The sequence below is a fragment of the Talpa europaea genome (genome assembly GCF_964194135.1).
Source record: "Talpa europaea genome assembly, chromosome: 9".
NCBI classification, from domain to species: domain Eukaryota; kingdom Metazoa; phylum Chordata; class Mammalia; order Eulipotyphla; family Talpidae; genus Talpa; species Talpa europaea.
In genome coordinates, this window is record NC_140076.1 from 13,578,565 (window position 1) to 13,597,120 (window position 18,556).

The window sequence follows — 18,556 nt, forward strand, 5'->3', positions numbered from 1 at the left end:
AGATTTATTTATTTATGCATACAAGAACTGGGGTACAGGCCAGAGATGGGGGAGGGGGGGGTGAAAGGATTCACCAGAGACAGAGTGGGGAGCAGAACAGGCAGACAGACTGAAATACACTGCTGAGGGGAGCAGTGGGCGAGACAGGAGAGATCTGCTGCGCCATGTGGGTTGCTCCTGGCCGGCGGGGGATCCAACTCGTGCTGCAGAGGCTGGCGACATCTTGACAGCGCTGTCTCTAACCCCTGCGCCGCCAGGGATGCCCCAGAAGGTCCAATTCTTGACAGGCCTTGGGCTTAGTGGGAAAAGCCGGACTTGCACATGGCCTTAAATTCTACCACGTACCAACCGCAGGATCCGGTGTGTTGGTTTCTCCTTCCTGTCCCTCAGTTCCCTCACCTGGCCAATGACCATAAACACCACCTGGCAAAGCAAACGGTGAGCTCCGTCTGTGGGCCTGCGAGGGGCTCCACGAGCAGGGGCTCCACGACAGGCCTCGCTGGAAGGCGGCCCCGCGGAGGCCCAGGCGGAGCCGTCAGAGCCCGGCTCGAGGCGGCTGGCGCGCACCGGCCTTTCATGTGGTCGGGCCCAGCGCCCGGGGAGCGTCGGCCAGCAGCTTCGGGAGCCGGCGCCCTCGACGGCCCCTCGGCCTGGGCTCGCGGGGCGCGGGGGGGGGGGGGCGCCGGGGGGGGGGGCGCCGGAAGTCCCTGCCCGCCGCCTCCTCCCGCGGGCCGGCGCCTGGCGCCTGCGCCCCGCTCCCGCCGTCGGGGCTCCCTGGGGGGCGGCGGCCGGCGAGCCCCGCGGTCCACGAGCGCCCGGCGCAGCCGCGCCCCACCCCGCCCGAGGGGACGCGAGGGTTGGGGAGGCCGCGGGCGCGTAGTAGGTCTGGAAAGCCCGAGGAGCGCGCGGGGTGAGCGCGGCGCGCAGGACCCCACCCGCGGCCTGGCGCGGGCCTCACGCCGTCGGGGCGCCCCCCAAACCCCCGCCGCCTGGGTCGTCTCACTCCCGAGGTCTCGGACAGACGCGGCCGGGGCGGGGAGGGCCGGGGCCGGCGCGGGGGCCCTGCCGGCCGCCCCGTCAGCGCCCCGGGAGCGCCGGGCTCCAGACTGCCCGGGGCGCTGAAAGAGTTAACCAGGAACGCCTCCCCGCTGTGGTTTTGTGGTCGAAACCATGATTGCCAGGAGCAAATTTTTGTCGTGCACAAGGTGTGTTATTAAAAGTCGGAGCTACGCTGCTGGTGAATGAAAAGTTAAAAGCCCTCATTAAGCTCGGGCTGTAAACCAGGCGGCCGGGCCGAGGGGCCGAGACGGCCCTAACGGCGGCTCCCCGGGTGCGCGACGCTCCCCCGCGGCTCCTGCGGCTCCGCGGGCTGCCCGGCCCGGGGGACCCCGAGCGTGACTTCAGGGTCCGCGCAAAGAGGAGGGAGGAAAGGCCAGGGGTGACGCACAGATAACACCCCCAAGCGCTCCTGCAGTGAAAACAAAGAGACAGCCAAGCATTTATTCATTTATTGAGCGCTGGCTCCACAATAGACTCTGTGTGGTGCTTGATGAATGATTAGCCCCTTGGAGCCTCCCAACAATCCAGTGAGGGATGGGAGTATAAACGCCATTTTGCAGAAGAGGTGACTGTGGCATGTCGAAGATTTCGGGCAGAATTGGAATTTTGACCGGGTGTTTATTGAAGAGTCCAAAGAAGGACCGAGGCCAGGCTGCCACCCTGTCTCCTGTGTGCACAGATGCTGAAAAAAGACGAGATATACCAGACTAACCGCGGTTATCTCTGAGTGGAGAACCACTGTCCAGTGCTAGTCTCTGAGTACTATTCTGTACGTTCAGTATTTTAATACATTGCGTTTTACAAAACTGTGTTACTTTTGAAATGGGGAAGAGGAGGAAAGAGACTTATTTTTTTCAAAGAAAATTATTGGTTTCACCTAAAGATGGTGATGTCAAATGTCCCTGGGAACAGCAGCAGCAGCAGCAGCAGTATCATCATCATCATCATCATTACCACCTGGGTACTTGATGGAAATGCAAATTCTCTTGCCTCACCCCAGACCTACTGAATCAGAAACTGGGGGTGGAGCTCAGCAATATGTGTTTTAACAGGCTTTCCAGGTGATTCTCCGGGTTTAAGAACCATTGGCCTAAAAGAGCTGGCAGAGATTTGGGAGGCAGGAGGTGCCCAGATCCACCATTGACCTGCAGCGTAGTTGCTGAGTCAGCCAACTGAGAGCTTTGCTACCTGGTCACACCTGTGTTTGAGCCCAGCGCCTGATCAGGTGACTTTTGGCTGAGCTCTTTGACCTAAGTGTCAGTTTCTGCATTTATAAAATGGTGATAATACCACCCACCTTATAGGGCATGTGGGAGTGTGAAAAGGCCTGACAGATAATGTAGTTTCCTTTTCCTTCCCTCGTCTTCCTCCCCTCTTGAAACTCAGCTTTCCCATTTGTAAAATGGAGCAAATAAGATGAGAGCAACTGATCTACTGAAGGTCCTTAAGGGAAATGATCTCACCCACATTTGGTGTTATTTTTCTGGGCCTTTCTTGGAGGTCAGCAAGAACTGGGAACTTGCGGGAAGAGAAGACATGCTTTTTAAATTGTGACCCAGTACCCAGCAGAGAGCCCTGTTCCAGGGTAAGCCTCAAGTGAATGTTTGTTGAATGAATCAGTGAGTGAATGAATGAGAGGATGCGGCCCTCTGGGTTTAGAGGGGAACTTCAAATTCCTGTGAATGATAAGAGAGGAAAAAAAGGAACATTGGTCAGGAAACCAAGAGGATACTATACCGTGAAAGAAAAACTCCCATAGAGAGAAGACTTTTTCAAAGGAGAGAAGGGAGTTTCTGGCATAATTAGAAAATGGCACAATTAATTTACATGCAACTCAAAGCGTTGACTGAAGTCTGACCGCCCTCAACTTGCCCACCTGGATCTAGATGATGAAGCTGGCAGTGCTTGCCCCTCTTATCTGTGAATCTCCAAGTGCCAGGCCTCCTGTTGCTGCTAGGAAAAGATGTCCCATTTACAGGTGGGAGAAAGTGAGGCTGTGAGTTGGCAGGCATGTTGCTGGGGGCTCCCCCACAAAGTATTAGTAATAATAATAATAGTTTACGTTATGTGCTTGCGCTCTGCTGATCACTCTACCTGCATTATGTCATTGCACTTTCCAACAGTAATACCAAGTTGTTGTAAAGATTAAATAAGATAATGACTAGATGTTGTGCACCAACATCTGGCACTTGGTAAGCCCTCAGTGAATAGTTTATCCTCATAATTCTGGGAAGTCAGTGCTTTCACCTATCCCCATTTTACAGGTAAGAGAACTGAGGCACAAGGCCAGTAAGTAGCAGAGTTGAAACTGGGAACCCACGTTTGTATAGCTCTGGGCCCCCCTAGAACCCTGAGTTCACACCACCTGGTTCACACTGGGGTGAGTTACTATAGCACCATGCTTAGGTGCCACCATTTCCCTATGGACACCCTCAAATGAGACCCTCAGCATGTGACAAGGCATGTTTCACAAACCGCGCATCCAGCAAACCAAATGGGTTGCTAGCAAGCACGAGAACCCTGGGGCGCTCATGACAGGCTGAGGGAACACCTCGCATGGGGCTGGCTGAAAATGATTCCTCCGTGAGCAGTTGTGACAGGGCCTCCCTGTGCGTAATTAGTGAGCGTGATTGATCACTGCTGATGAGGCTGGGTGGCTCACAACAGGGTTTGGTAAATCTTTGGGTGTATCTGGGTGTCAACACCCAGCTCAAGCAGGCCCTGGAACTCTTCCTCTTCAGGCTGGAGGGCGGTGGGGCCCACTTACTAGATCTGCCCTCTCCCTGGATGGGGCAGAGGCTGCCCCCCTAGTGGTGAGTTTTATTTTCTGCTTAAGTTTTTTTGCTTCAGTTTTTCATCTCTGAATTACTGAAATGCTTTGAGATGGCACCGATACTGCAAGTTCTGGATAGGAAGCTAGGAGACTTGAGTCCCAACCCTGCTACTTGCTGCACGTCCTTAAGCAAGTCAGACTTCTCTCTGAGACTAGATTTCTGTATACCCTGCATTGCTAGGATTCGACAGAAGAAAATGAAATCCAACTAATGGCTGAAACACTTTTATCTAGTTTCATTGGGAGTTTTAAGTAACTCAACCAGAAAGCAGGGAGTCTTTACAGCCCGAAAGGATTTGTTTGGATGAACCCCCACTTCACCACGCTACGCTTCCTCCATCCTGATGCCTGGAATGATGCATGGTGGAGTCAGGAGACTTAGGAGTCTGACTGGGCTTGGAGCCGCTGGTACCACACCCCTCCGTGCTGCGTGCTATGGGCCCGGGGTGAACGCTGGGGAAGCCCCACCCAGGCTGGAGAACCTGCCCAGCAATTTGCACCTCACCACGGGCTAAGGGACAGGACACCTCAGGCAGTGAGACCTCTCACACCCCAGCTCTGCTCTCTTGATCTTTTATCCACCTCTCTCCAAATTGGAGGATAAGCAGACCAAGAGGAAGCCCTTCGAGGTTCTCATGTTGGAAGCCAGAGACCTCTGCTCTCAGCTTGATGCCAAGAGATACCAGCTGTGTGGCCTCTGGCAAGTCTGTGGTCCTCTCTTTGGCTCACTTTTTCCTGCTATCAGATGGAAGAGTCATCCCTTCCCTCCCTACCTTACAGGGGCGTTACAGGAGCAGAGGCGATGACAAATGATGAGAAGCCTGTTGAAAAATATAACACACTATGCAAATACGAGGGATTATCAAATCTCGGACTTGAGTTTCCTCCTCAGTGAGCTGGCCTTCCTTGAAACAAGGCAACGTATGCAAAGAACCTGCCTCACACCTGGCGCACAGTAGGCGGACAGACTCTGGGAGCTAACCCAGGCTCATGACTGTGATGGTGCCTTTCGTTTGGAAGGTCCAACATCCTCCCCAACCATCTCCTTGCTTCCACTTCCCTTTCACCCTCTTCCAGCCAACATCCAGTCACTCCCCTGAGTTTAGGAGGATCAGAAATCCTTCTGCAAGTTTTCCTTCACAGTTTTCTTCACCTAGCTGACAGTAGCCATTCCTTTGTTTTTGTAAGGCTCACGTCGGTCTTGCTGCCACTGAAATGCTGTCTCTTTGACAGCAGGGATGGCCTTGTTTACCTGGGACAAGCCCTGGCTCATAGCAGTTACTTGATAGGTTTGTTCAAATGATGGCTCGATGACACTGAGATTTATTGTTTCTTCCCCCTTTCTTCTTCACCCCTTCTTGGAAATGAGCGGTTGGGTGGAAAGATGACTCGTCATGGAGTGAATTCCCAGGCTAGATCCCAGGAGGCCTGGCTTTGTAACCCTCATGGCCAGCACCCTGCAGGAGGGCACCTAACGTCTCTGTTGTCTGTTCCTGTGGAGTTAATAACACATCACGTATGTTGGAAGGCTCCACGAGATAATGAATGTGAAAGTCAAGGCAAGGGGTTATTACACTGTCTTTTGTTTTTGACACAGAACCTGGTTCACAGACGGGAGGCTTGGGGAAGGTGTTAATTTAAGAACCTCAGGCAAAGTCTCCCCTTTACTCTCATTTGGGGGTTCTGGGATGATGATGGCCATGATGATGGTGATGATGGCTGTTATTTACTGAATGATTACTCTCTGGCAGGCTCTAGGCTAAGCACATTTCTTACGTTAATGCACTTAATTCTCCTAACAACCCATGAGATTAACCTCGCACTAAAGTGGACAGCCCTGGTGACTCCATCCACATGACTGTGTTCTCATTTTCTTCATAGCACTTATCACTAGCTAAAATTAACTCATTTACCTACTTGTTTATGATCTGTCTTCCCCAATTAGACTGTAAGTTCCATGGGAGCAGAGCCTTATCTATCTTGTTCTTGGCTGAGGCCCAGTGCCTAGAAGAGTCCCTGACTGGTCTACAGAAGATACTCAATAGACATATTGCAGAGATGAGGAAGTAGTCTCAGAGGAGCCAAGACCCTCACCCAAGAACAAACAGTTACCTGGGTCTGTAAGCTGTGACCCTGGTCTGTGGATTCTCTGCTATGCCCTAATGGAGATCTGATGCTAAGGACCCTTCCCAGGGCCAAGTCTGCACCCTGTCCCCTCTACCCTGTCCCCCTCTCACCTTCTGATGGCCGAGAAGCTCTGTCTTAGACAGAAGCACCGAGAGAATACGTGGAGGCCCTGGGGAAGGTGACCACATTGGATGGGAGCACCTGGCCTTTCTTCTTTGTTCTAGCATTGTCACTCACGAGTAGGACCTCTTTGAACCCACTGGGGACCTTTAATTCCAACCCTGAAGAAAACAGCCAACAGTTCTTAGACATCAGGATTTGGCACATTGGGCTATGCTAGCTTTATCTGCAGTCAAGACTTTCTGGAAGCCAGGCGCTTTATTTTGGGACCTGAAGGTGGTTGTTAGCATGTGCGGGCATGAGGACCTCACACACTCAGGTTCCCAAGTCCTGGCCAGAAACTCTTCCAGTCATCTTGTTTTCTCACTTCGTTCCTCCTGCCTGTGTGAGTAGGAAATCCCTGCTGTCTTGCAGTGGAGGATTGCTTCAGTGTATTCTAGAGGAGAGGAATTTCCAGAATGGGAAAGGTATCTAGCAAGGAGACTAGCACAGGATTAAGAGCTTCATCTGGGAGTCCAAAAGCTGTGGGTTCCAGGTAGCTTCCACCCCTTACTAGCTGAGTAAACCAGAGGAGGGAAATTTCACCTGTTTGAGTCTTGATTTCCCTAATAGGTAGGGAAGGTAGAAATTTCTCTAGATTACTATGCAGAGCAGGTGAGATGACACAGAAAAACATTTGTCACAGTGTGATTTAAATGTTTAAGGTCTGGGAGCAGGCCTTAATGTAGTATCAGATGTTGGGATCCCAACAAGGATGGGCTGGAGACCTGCACAGGCAAGAAAAATGGCTCCCAGGTGACCAGCAAACGTTGTCTGTTCTTTTGTTTCTGGTGTGTCTTCATCATTGTCTTCTAAAATTTAATCTTTAAATAGGGTAAAATAACTGAGAGTTCATCCACCTGATAATGATCATTCCTCCCGAGTCAGCACATTGCGGGGCTCTAGGCCCAGGTCTGCCCCTGCCTTGCATGTCACTGTGTCTTGTGGCACTTTGTAGCTCTTCAGTGTCCACCTCCGAGCTAGATCTGAGGATGGTAATGGCTGCATGCATTAAGCCCTTAGGGGCCAGGACAGTTCTGAGCTTCTCTCTGAGTTCTGAGCGGTGCACTCAATGCTAATCCTGCAATCCTGTGGGGCTTTTGCTGGTGGTGCTAAGCACTGGGGTCCCTGTTGGTCAGGGGGTGGGAGGTGGGTTGTTCACCAGGCCTTTCCTACTTCTCTCATGCCCTACTGGTCAGGGAGTTCCCCTTTATCTGGGGCTAGAAAGGGGTGGGGGAGCCACCCTGGGCTTGCTCTGTCTGTTCCTCTAACCCCAGGCTCAGGAGGCAGCAGGGAGGGGCTCTTGTCACCTCTCATCTTGAGGCCCTTGATTTATAGCAACAGAAACCTGGGGTGTGCCTGCCTTTCCAAGCCCCTGGTGCAGGAAGGTTTCTGTCATTTCTCTTTCCTGTGTGACAGTTCTCTCTCCCTCCCTCTATGTCCCAATGCCCTGCACCCTGGGGCCCCATGGGATGGGAGACACTGTGCCTGGATGGAGCCCCTAGGAGAGCTGTTGTCCTGGGTGTGTCCTGGTTGCTGCTCCCACTCCACACTTGAAAATGGAGGGCTGAGCTGCCTGGCATCCGGCGGGCACTTCTGGTGGCATGATCTGTGAAGGTCCTTCCCGCCCCCCAGCAGCCTGCCTCAGTACTTGAAATTCTGCCACAAAAGCACTTTTCTGCTGCAGTAAGGATTGCCCTCTTGTATTATATAGCAAAGCAGGGTGGCTTAGTGAGAAGTATGTGGCTTTGTTACTAAACCATCCTGGGTTTAAACTGGTTGTGTCATGGACTATATGGATGATCTTGGGCATTTTCTAATCCTCCATAAGTCTCAGACTTCTTTATCTGTAAAATTAAACTAATGTTTCTTACCTTGTAGTGTTGTAAGGAGCAGTTAATGAATGGAGAGTATTTACACATATCACAATAAATGGTAGGTGGTGTTGTTTCTGTGTCCCTAATACGACTGAGTGTATGAGGCTCGTGGAGAAAAGGGTACGTTGGGGTCCCAGCAGACCAATCAGTGCCAACTCCATCCCTGGTGTTTTCCCATCCCCGCTGCCCGCATCTTCTTACCTACCACTGTTCTCCATATACTCCTTGCTCTAAAATGAATACAACCAAAACTTTCCATCTCTATGCTTTTTCTCTATGCTTTTTCTCAGATCAGAGCTGGATCTGTGTCAATAATTCTCAAAGAGTGGTCCCCAGACTACCAGCACCAGTATTACCGTGGAACTTACTAGAAATGCAAATTCTGGTTACCCCAGACCTATGAATCAGAAGCTGTAGGGGAGCATTTTATCCTTTTATCCTTTGCACAGAACAACACAGATCTGTGTTTTAGCGCCTTTCAGTTTTGAAAATATTGTTCTGTATTAGAGTCTTCCTGCCTGAGCCTAAAACCCCTCTGGGTCTCTCACCAACACAGAGCTTTGGCAGCTCCCTTAATGTCTCTGATTTATGGTTTCCTCATCTATAAAATAGGAACAATAATAATAGTACCTGCCATATAAGGTTGTTTTGAGAATGAAGTGAGAGACTCCATGAAACATGCTTAGCTCAGAGCCTAAAACATGGTCAGTGCTCAGTAAAAACTGGGTATGATTTTTATCATCAACATTTTTAATCTGTGCTTACCCCTCCCCCTGCTCTGCTCCCCCTCAAGATGTAGTCCCGGGTGCTGAGTGTCACAGACTGAAATGTCTGCCTCCAGTAAGCCTTTCCTGATCTCTTCCCTTTGAGCTGTGTGGCTTGTCTCTCTGGCCGCCTTCCTTGTGCTCGTCCAAGTCCTCCTCACAGTGCCCAGGATCCACCTCTGTGCCTTGCAGCATTCCACTCCAGCTTCTGGCATCTGAGCATTGCTTGGGTGCGCCACGTAAAAGCTGGTCTGCACTGCCTTCCCCAAGGCCAGTTTCTGCCTATGGGCTTTCTCATTCTGGCTTTCTCTGCCCCTCACCACACCCTCTCTGTAACTCAAGATGCTCTCCAACCTTCCTTGGCTTTTGTTGGCTTGAAGTGGACTTCTTCAGAAGAACTCATGCTGGCCTATCTAGAAATTGTATCTTTTGCAGCTTGTCATTGCCACTTCCCATCTTGTTAGACTAACTCCCCTTGAGTTCGTATCTACCATGGAAGCATTTTAATGAATCCTCTCTGAAGCCTTGCAAGGTTGGGATTTTAGTCCTCAAGTTGTTGAGAAGGAAACCGAGGCCCCAGGTCTACAATTTTTGCATTTGGTATCAGCCCAAAGCATCTAGCTCCAGAATTCAGGTATATGTTCTACAGCCCCAAGCTGCTCAATGTTGACAGAAGAAGCAGTTTCAAGTTTTCTAGGCAGGTAACTGAATTCCTGGGCACTGGCCTGAGGCTGTCTGTTCATGGACCTTCATCTGGGACAACCTTCACCTGGGATTTATAGCTTGATACTTTCTCACTTGCCTTCCAGTTTTAGGTCTGTGCGGTTGCTAAAGAACGACCCAGTCAACTTCCAGAAGTTCCCCTACACTAGTGAGGATGAGGCCTGGAAGACCTACCTGGAAAACCCCTTGACAGCTGCCACAAAGGCCATGATGAGGGTCAATGGGGATGATGACAGCGTCGCAGCGCTGAGCTTCCTCTACGATTACTACATGGTGCGTTCACCACCTCTGGGTGGGCCTTCTTTGAATACGGGTCTTCCTTTTCAGGCCTCATGGCCCAGCAGCCCACCATGACCACCCCATGTAATTTCTATCTCAGGACTTTTGCACATGCTGTCCTCTCTGCCTGGCAACCTCCCCTCTCCCTGGCTAAACTCTGCTCTCAGCTTTGGGTCTCAGCTTCAATGTCATCTCATTCATTCATTGGGTGGGGGATGTGGGAAGTTTTCTTGGGCCTCCCGTTTTGTGCTTCCTCTGGGCCCCATCAGCAACTACCATCATCATCCTTGACTCTATCCTTAGAAACTTGCTGTTTGCCCAGTTATTCTCCATCTGCCCCAAAGACTCAGCTCCTGGAAGGCAGGAACCATATCATGACCATAACTGAGTCCTCAGTGGCCCATACTGCTGACCACACAGTCATCAATACGTGTTGACTGAATGGCTTGGCCAAGTTCATTCCCTCACAGCAACAACCTTAACCTGCCGTGTTCTTTCTGTCCCAGTTCCTTACATCATCTCAGTTACCCTGTTATTCCCACCCACCTATTCTGGACCCCCTCTCAGAAAGATACTTTCTGCTCTTGAACCTATTCTCTTCCTTCAGGGCCATCTGAAGGCCAGCCCTCCTTGCAGCCCTCCTGCCATGTCTCCTCTGCCTTTCCTGAGAGCCTTGCTATCCTTTTTCCAGTTGCTGCCATTTCATGCACTGTGACACCTGACAAAGTATCTTGTATTTTTTCCTAATAATTTCCATGGCCTTGGCCTTGACTCTGGGAGACTCAGTTCTTGTGACAAGGAACTCGGCCCTCCCTATGTGATAGATGGGCTTTAACAGTCAGTGATCACAAATACATGGTTTCCGCCCCCCACTGCCTGTGCCGTGGTGAATGGATTCTAGCCTACATTCTCACTGAGGGCACGTGAAGCTCTAGGAGTCTAGGCAGCCCCGCCCGCCTGTCTGAATTGCCACATTATAGCAAATTTTCTTGCTATACCTGGACCAGATGATTATTCTAAGAGACTTTCCCATATTTGAGGATGGGGAACATGAATAGCCAACTATTGAGAAAACTGGCTCTGAACTTGGAGATTTAAAGCCATCTTCTAAGTTAGCCCTCAAATTTACTGGTCAAGAAGTATTTTATCTACCCTAGTCCATTCCCAGCAGACAGATGGTATCCTGATTACATTTGATCCCAGCCAGTAGAAAAGAAATTTGAATTGACTGCTGCAGCGTGGGGTCGTGGTGGGAGCCAGAATTCCAGGTCTGGGCTTAAACTCCAGCATGGGATTTATAGCTTGGGTTAGACCATACATTGAAATCCAGCACCATGTCCCCTGGGCTAGAGGCTATCCTCCCCAGGGCCAGAACAGTAGGGACAGGCTCTGAAGGTGACCCCTGCCATGGCTATAGTGAAATCTGTGTCCTGGTGAGATACACCACCTTGCTGTCCCTATCCTGGAACACTCTTGATTCAGGGCAGCTTGTGGGTAGGAATGATACCATGTAATGCTATAGAAAAAGCCCCAAGTTGGGAGAGTGAGCCTTCGCCCTGCCACAAACTGGCATTGTGGCTCTGGACAAATACATCCTGAAGACAGCTACTTCCTATGTCTTACTGAATCTCTGGCACTGTGCCAGGCACCTTCCCTCTTGTATGATGAAGAGTCCAGGCGTGACTGGGTTGGAGACCTGGTTCTGAATTTATTAGCCTTAGGAGAAATTACTTAGGTGCTCTAAAATATAATATATAATGATAATCATGAAAGGTAACATTTATATAGTGCTGTCCTTGTGCTCAGTGCTGGTCTATGCACTTGCAACAGTCCCTGGGTTGGTTTTACTCTCCTCATCCTGGCTTTACAGGTGAGGACAATGAGGTACAGAGAAATTAAGGGGCTTGCCCAAGGTCACTCAGCCAGTATATGGCAGATCTGGAAACTGAACTCAAGAAATCTGGATTCAGAATTCATATTCCTAACCACTAAGGCAGCAGAACCTCTGGGCTTCAGATTTCTTATATGTATAACAGGATAGTATTTGTAGCTCAGCAGAGTGGTTGTGAAGGTTTGATTAGAGAACTCGCAGAGGCTGTCAGTCCAGGGCCTAGTGCATAGGGGGTGCCCTGCTAAACAGTGAACACTGTTTTTATAGTTCCCTTGAAATAAGTAGTATAACCTCCACTTGACATAGGAAGGAGCTGAGTCTCAGAAAGGCACAGTCATTTATCCAAAGTCATAGAGCTCTTGTCAGCCGTTAAGCCAGGTCTGCCTGATTTCAAATTCCATGGTTCCTAACTGCTATGCTTGGGGCACTTCATCCTACTCTCTAACTTGGGGCTCAGACTAAATGATGGGTAGAGTTCCTGCCAACTTGAAAGACCGGCAGGCTTTCTCCCAGTGACCAAAGGTGCTCCCCTGTCTGGCCAGCTCCGCAGGAGGGGTTGAGGCTTCTACCAACCAAATCTACCCAGAGCTGTGCACAAATCCTTCCTTCCTCTCTTCCCAGGGCCCCAAGGAGAAGCGGATACTGTCCTCCAGCACCGGGGGTCGGAATGACCAAGGAAAGAGGTGAGCCCGGCCCACACCACCACCTCTGCTGCTTTGCCCTTCCCCACCTCGCTTTACTCCTCAGCCTCTTACCCCTGGGCACAGAAGGCACAGGACTTTCAGGATCCTATGGAAGTATTTTAATGTCTTTTAGAAGAAAATGATAATCCAGCCTGTTGGTGGATAATCCAGAGGTTGGTGACATAAGAGACTAGAGACTGTGAAAGTCATGAGACTGAACACACACACACACACACACACACACACACACACACACCTGCAGGCCATGGGTGCTGGCATTTACTGAAAACAAACTTCAAAGCCTGAGTGGTGGAAAAGCCCCAGAGGCAGCCTTTCTGTCCTGGCTCCAAAACCCTCCTCTTTGCAGCCTCAGGCAGAGGGAGGCCGGGGCTAGGGGAGGCGACACTTGGCTTCCTGGGCATCTTTCTCCTGACTCTCTTGGGTCTCTGACTGGCACTAGGGCGTCAGGGCACGGATGTTCCTTTCCTTGGGGAAAGCAGCACAGGCCATGCTCATGACCAGATGGGCCCTGGGAGGACCCCGCCCTTCTTTCTCCGCTTCCTCTTTCCCTGCCGCTGCTGAGAAGCTGCTGGGCTCCTCTCTGCCTTCTGGAAAATCAGACTGCCAAGGCAGGCACTGAGACCGGTGCTGCCAGCTCAGGGCCCCGCCCCCCACGGCCAGGAACAGTGGGTGTCGGTATATGGGACCTTTCCCAAAAACCTAAAAATAAATTATATTAGCTGTACTCTCGGATACCCCTCCCTCCAGCCTCCCCTCCCCGCAGACCCCCCCAACCTCAGCCCACCACACACATACACACATCCCTGGGATGACTCAGTGCAGTGGGGGCATTTGCCTCTGGCTAAGAAATAAATTAGCAAGCATTCAGGTCTTTAAGTTATCAAATACCGTGAAAAATAAAGCAGCCCCGACCTGTGCCTGGTTCCATTCTGGACATCCCCTCCCCGTCTATCCCGTGACAAACTGGCCACTTCAGGGGCTCGCTTCATGCCCACCAGAACAGCTAACACTGCACGGACTAAAGGAGCTCCGTGCGTCAGTGGGATGGGCACCCTCCATCCAGCCAGCTGCCCCTTTCCCCTCAGAGAGGAGGGGTGCACACAGACCTAGCCTTCCTCTCGCTCCCCAGGTACTACCATGGCATGGACTATGAGATGGACCTCGCCCCCCTGGAAAGTCCCACGCACCTCATGAAATTCCTGACAGAGAATGTGTCTGGAACCCCGGAGTACCCGGATGTACTCAAGAAGAATAACCTGATGAGCTTGGAGGGAGCAGCGCCTGCCCAGGGCAAGGCCGTCCCCCTCCCCCCGTGCTCCAGCAAGCTGGACGCTGGCTCCGTGGACAGCTACCTGCTGTCCCCCAGTGACGTGTATGATAACGGCTCCCTCAGCTCCTTGTTTGAGAGCATTCATGGGGTGCCACCCACACAGCGCTGGCAGCCAGACAGCACCTTCAAAGATGACCCGCAAGAGGTGAGGCCCTGCCCTCGCCCATCGCCCATCCCTGGCTGGGAGGGGATGCATGCGCAGGAGGAGAGCACAGAGAGGACAGAGGAGGCTGAGCTTGGGCTCGAGGGCGAGAGTCTGGCGCTGCGCAGCCAGGAGCTGTTGTCCGGGTGGGGCACAACCTGCATAGCCGTGCCGGGCAGCTGAGGCCCCAGCCGCCTGGACGTGGCCATTTATTCTGTCTGCTTGTGTTTCCTACAGTCACTGCTCTTCCCAGATATCCTGAAAACGTCCCCAGAGCCCCCGTGTCCAGAGGACTATCCCAGCCCCACGAGGTAACTCAGCCCCTGTGGGCCCTGGGCCACCTGGATGGTGGGTAGGAGGTGGTAGACACGCGCTGTCCCCAGAGCAGGCGTCATCAACGAGTGAAAAGCGGAGAGTGAAGGCACACAGGGGCTGGGGCAGGGAGCTCAGAGCTCGGCATCCTGTAAGAAAACAGGTTCTGTCGTCCTTCGTCTCCCTGGGGCTTTGAGGCGCTGTGGGTCTCTCTGCTGCCCATTATTCGGCAGGACTGTGGCTCAACAAAACCATTAAATAGAAACCCTGAAAATGTGGAAATCGAGGGCCAGGGAAGTGAAGTGATTTGCTGTGTCCCACAGCAAGGCCATAGCAGAGTTTCAGGCGTCCTGCCCTGCTGCCCCCTGGGCTCCGCCTGCCTAGGAGCCCAGCCTCATTGCCCGCTCCCTCCTTCCTGCAGTGACTTTGAGTACACCCTGGGTTCCCCCAAAGCCATCCACATCAAGTCGGGCGAGTCACCCATGGCCTACCTCAACAAGGGCCAGTTCTACCCAGTCACCCTGCGGACCCCAGCAGGTGGCAAAGGCCTTGCCTTGTCCTCCAACAAAGTCAAGGTGAGTTGGTCATGGAACAGCTTGGGGTAGGAGAGGGGGAGAGGAAGGGGGAATGGTTAGGATTGCCCTGCCTGCTAGGGACTTGGGACCTCATGGAGGGGGTACAGCAACTGTCCATTGCTGGAGTGGGGGAAACTGAGGCAAAAGGGCAGGGCTCAGTTCTGGGTAAGGACCTCGGTCTCCCGAGGCCGAGGTCACACTGACTCACTGTGCTTGCAGAGTGTGGTGATGGTTGTCTTCGACAATGAGAAGGTCCCAGTAGAACAGTTACGGTTCTGGAAGCACTGGCATTCCCGGCAGCCCACTGCCAAGCAGCGAGTCATCGATGTGGGTAAGAACCTGCCCAAGTCTCTCTCTGACTCTCTTTCTCAGTCTTACACACGCACACACACATGCACACACATGCACAAATGCACACACATACACACATCAGCAAGGCCCTTTTGCTGTGCTCCCTTTCTCCCGGCCCCCAGTAATCTCTGCAGGATGTAGTTCTGGCCTAGCCACTGCCTGGCCCCTGTCTCCAGGTCAAACACTGTGGGGTTGCAGGGATTTGCATCTGTAGCTGGAAGCAGACCCCTTGTCTGCATTGCTTTGGGATAATCAGTGTCCTGGGAACCCCAGCAGTGCCAGATAAATAGACCCCTGGGATACTGACTTGCTTGTCCTCATCAGGGGGCTTGCAGCACGCTGTAAGGGCAGTTCTGCCCTGAGTGTTGTGGGCAGGTGGGGGTGGGGCAGGCCCTCTGTGCTCCCTTGTCTCAGCCCATCCTTGGGTCTCCAGCTTCTGGCTCCACTACTGTCTTCCTGGCTGAGGGCCCATGGCAGCTCCCCTCCCTGACCCTCAGTTTCTTCAAGTGTCAAATGGAACGAGGCCAGCTGTTCTGCTCTTCTGCCTGCCTAGGGAGCTGTTTGTGACTTGGAGCCGTGTATACTGGAATGATGTTACAACTGAGGACAATTCAGTGATTTATCTAAGTGGCCAGGTAGCGAGTGGTTAGGAGCTTGTGCTAGGAGTCAGATGGAGCTGGCCCCTTGAGCTCTGCCTTTTGTTAGCTGTGTGACCCTGGGCAAGTGCACAAACTTCTCTGAGCTTTATTTCCTCATTTTCCCCCTGTGTTAACTGAATATTCATGCCATTATTATGAGGGTTAACTGATGTCTGGCCATACACTTAGTCGATGCTGTAATGCTGCCGTTTATTTCATGCTAGTAGTTCAATATTAGTTTAGAAGTTCAATATTAGTAGCAAGCACGGATACCACGATTACTGCCATTATTATTACTGCTGCTGCTTTATCTGGGAGATATAAATCACTATCCCACTGAAAAGTATAACCTCAACTACAAAGTGATGAGGGCGCTGACTAGGCTGGCAAAGTTAAGAATTCCCTCTGGGGGTTGGGCAAATGTTTCCCAGGCCGGATTTCAGTTTCCCAGTTTCCCCTGGGCTGCCCTGCAGCCAGGACACAATAACCAGTTTTCTTCCTGGTTTGAAGTGTGTTTCTTGGGGGAGAGGATGGACGTCCCTGCATAGAGTGAGGCCGGGTTCCTAAATACCCCCTTCCCAGGGTGATCCCCTTCCCAATACCTTCCCTCCTGACTCCCTGGCTGGTCTCCTGTGGTTTCAGCTGACTGCAAAGAAAACTTCAATACCGTGCAGCACATAGAGGAGGTGGCCTACAACGCACTGTCCTTTGTGTGGAATGTCAACGAGGAGGCCAAGGTCAGTGCTGGAGGCATGGCTGGATGGGACTGGGCCACCTGGAAGTCCCCATCATGGGGAAAGGGTGCCTGCACCTGGGGCTGTGGCGTCTGCACCACTGAGGGCACCAATGGAGGTGGCAGGATGCAGAGTAGTGGAGAAGCTTGCGCATCATAGCCAGAAAGACTGGACCCACATCCCATCTCTGTGACCTTGGCTGAGTGCCGTGATCCCTCTGAACCTCAGTTTTCTTGGCTGTGAAATTGGGGTGTAATCATAGCACCAACTGATTGAAGTGAGGATCAGGTGAGATAAGTAAAAGATAGAGTCCAGCCTGGCACGTAAGTGGTGGCTGTTATTAATCTAACCCCCCCATCTACCTGAGAGGGAAACTGAGCCTTGTGCCAGGTCCTGCAGAAAGCAGTGAGTGACGCCAGTTTTCCTGATGGGCAGGCCCCTGCAGAGTGTGGCAGGCGAGATGCTTTGAGTCTGGCAAATGAGGGCTCAAATCTCTGTTACCTCACCTCTTGAGCCCATAGGAAGGGAACAGTAATCTGCTTTCTCAGGTTGTGGTGAAGATGCCGTGAGATCATGCATATCTAAGGGATGGGCACAGTGCCAGGCCCATCAGAGAGGCCCGAGAATTGGAGCCTCTGGTGGCTTTTTTCATACGGGTGATTAAGCTATTTATAGTCTTCCCAGTCTTAGAGCTTAAGGCCAGCCTTGAACTCACCTGCTTCCGGGCCGCTGTCTCTTGGTTTTTCTGTTGCGCGAACTGGCATCGTGGAAGGGTGCTAGTCTGAGAGTCCGGGGGATCTCGGCCACCCCACCCCCGCCTCGGGCCAGGCTTGCTCCATCAGACCAGTTCGGGTCTAGCTCTTCTCAGGGGCATGTCTGGCACGGACGGGCAGGGAGCTAATTCCTGTCTCCCTGCCTGATTCATGGGGTGGTCCAGGCTGGAGAAAATGGAGGTGGGGGCTCTGGAAATAGAAAGGGAGGCACAAAGGTAAGGGATTATTATTATTCAAACAGAGGCCAGAGGCTGGAGGAGGAGCTGGGGCCTCCAGTCCAGGAGGTGGGGAAAGAGTTTCGTGGGAAGGGAGCGGTGGGTTTCGGTTGGGATTTTCTCACCGCCTTCTAAGCCCCCAGGCTTGGGTCTTTCTCAGGTGTGAGCTGGGTGGGGGCTGCACTGGGGTTGAGCTGGCTGAGGGGGAGGTATGTCTGGCATGCACCCTCGACATCGCTCCCAGCGCAGGGGAAAGAACGGGGTCTGCTCAACCCCATATCCCAGCCCCCCTGTTGAGGCCAGGGTCTTTTCCAGTGGAAATGCCCCAAAGAACAGGGGCCAGCCTGCAGGGAGGTCTAGCCCTGGTGCCCCATGAAGGAGTCACCTGGTGGACAATGACCAGGTGAGCTTGCCAGGAGGTGATGGGCTGAGACCGGCCCCCGCTGCCTTCTGCCAGGCGGAAGCTTCGTGCTGAGACTCCAGCTGTCTTCCTCGCAACAGCCACGCACCCACAGCCCCCTCGTGCCAAGCCCACCCGGTGCTCCCCCCTCCCCCCACCTTCACAACCACACAAGGCAGGCTTTGTCTCCATCTTGCAGATTCAGAAATGGAGGCTCGGGAGGTGAAGGGGCTGATCCAAAGCCACACGGCTGGGAGCCCTAGAGCCAGCTTCCCGCCCCAGGTCTGGGGGCCCCGTGCAGGCTTACTCCCCCCTGCCACCCTGCCTGACTCCCTGTGGAAATGGCAGCAAGTCACATTCCTGCTCAGTGGTTCTGGGCACAAAGGGCCGGTTTCTCTCTGTGTCCCAAGGCCGGAAGGACAGTAGTCTTCGGAAGCTGAGGGGAGGGGATTTGTTTCTTTTCTACCTGCTCCCTCTGAGCTGCAGAAAAATGAGGGTGCTTTTATGCCCTAATTGACCCTTCCTAGCCTTTCTGGCACCCTTGACCCTTTGGGCTGCCCTTGACTATGCAGAGGGAGTTGCATCGCCCAGGGTGAAGGGTCTGGGCCCAAACCCCGGCTCTCCCTTCTCCCGCTCCTTGTGTTGCCTTGGGGAAGTTGCCTCACCTCTC

At 52.6% G+C, this 18,556-nt stretch overlaps 1 protein-coding gene across 2 annotated transcripts in view; it reads left to right on the plus strand.

Moving 5' to 3' along the window:
* Window positions 1-1,170: 1,170 nt before the first annotated feature.
* GRHL3 (grainyhead like transcription factor 3) overlaps window positions 1,171-18,556 on the plus strand; it is a gene marked incomplete at both ends in the record, with an annotated part of 28,445 nt that continues 11,059 nt past the window's right edge. Inside the window, 8 exons of one of the 2 annotated variants that reach the window (XM_084243419.1) lie at window positions 1,171-1,205; window positions 9,629-9,815; window positions 12,334-12,395; window positions 13,546-13,891; window positions 14,126-14,199; window positions 14,622-14,775; window positions 14,995-15,106; window positions 16,407-16,501. In XM_084243419.1, coding sequence (XP_084099545.1) covers window positions 1,171-1,205; window positions 9,629-9,815; window positions 12,334-12,395; window positions 13,546-13,891; window positions 14,126-14,199; window positions 14,622-14,775; window positions 14,995-15,106; window positions 16,407-16,501 — 1,065 coding nt within the window. Of the gene's footprint in view, window positions 1,206-9,628; window positions 9,816-12,333; window positions 12,396-13,545; window positions 13,892-14,125; window positions 14,200-14,621; window positions 14,776-14,994; window positions 15,107-16,406; window positions 16,502-18,556 lie in introns of those variants that run through there. The other variant, XM_084243420.1, reaches the window with a different exon arrangement.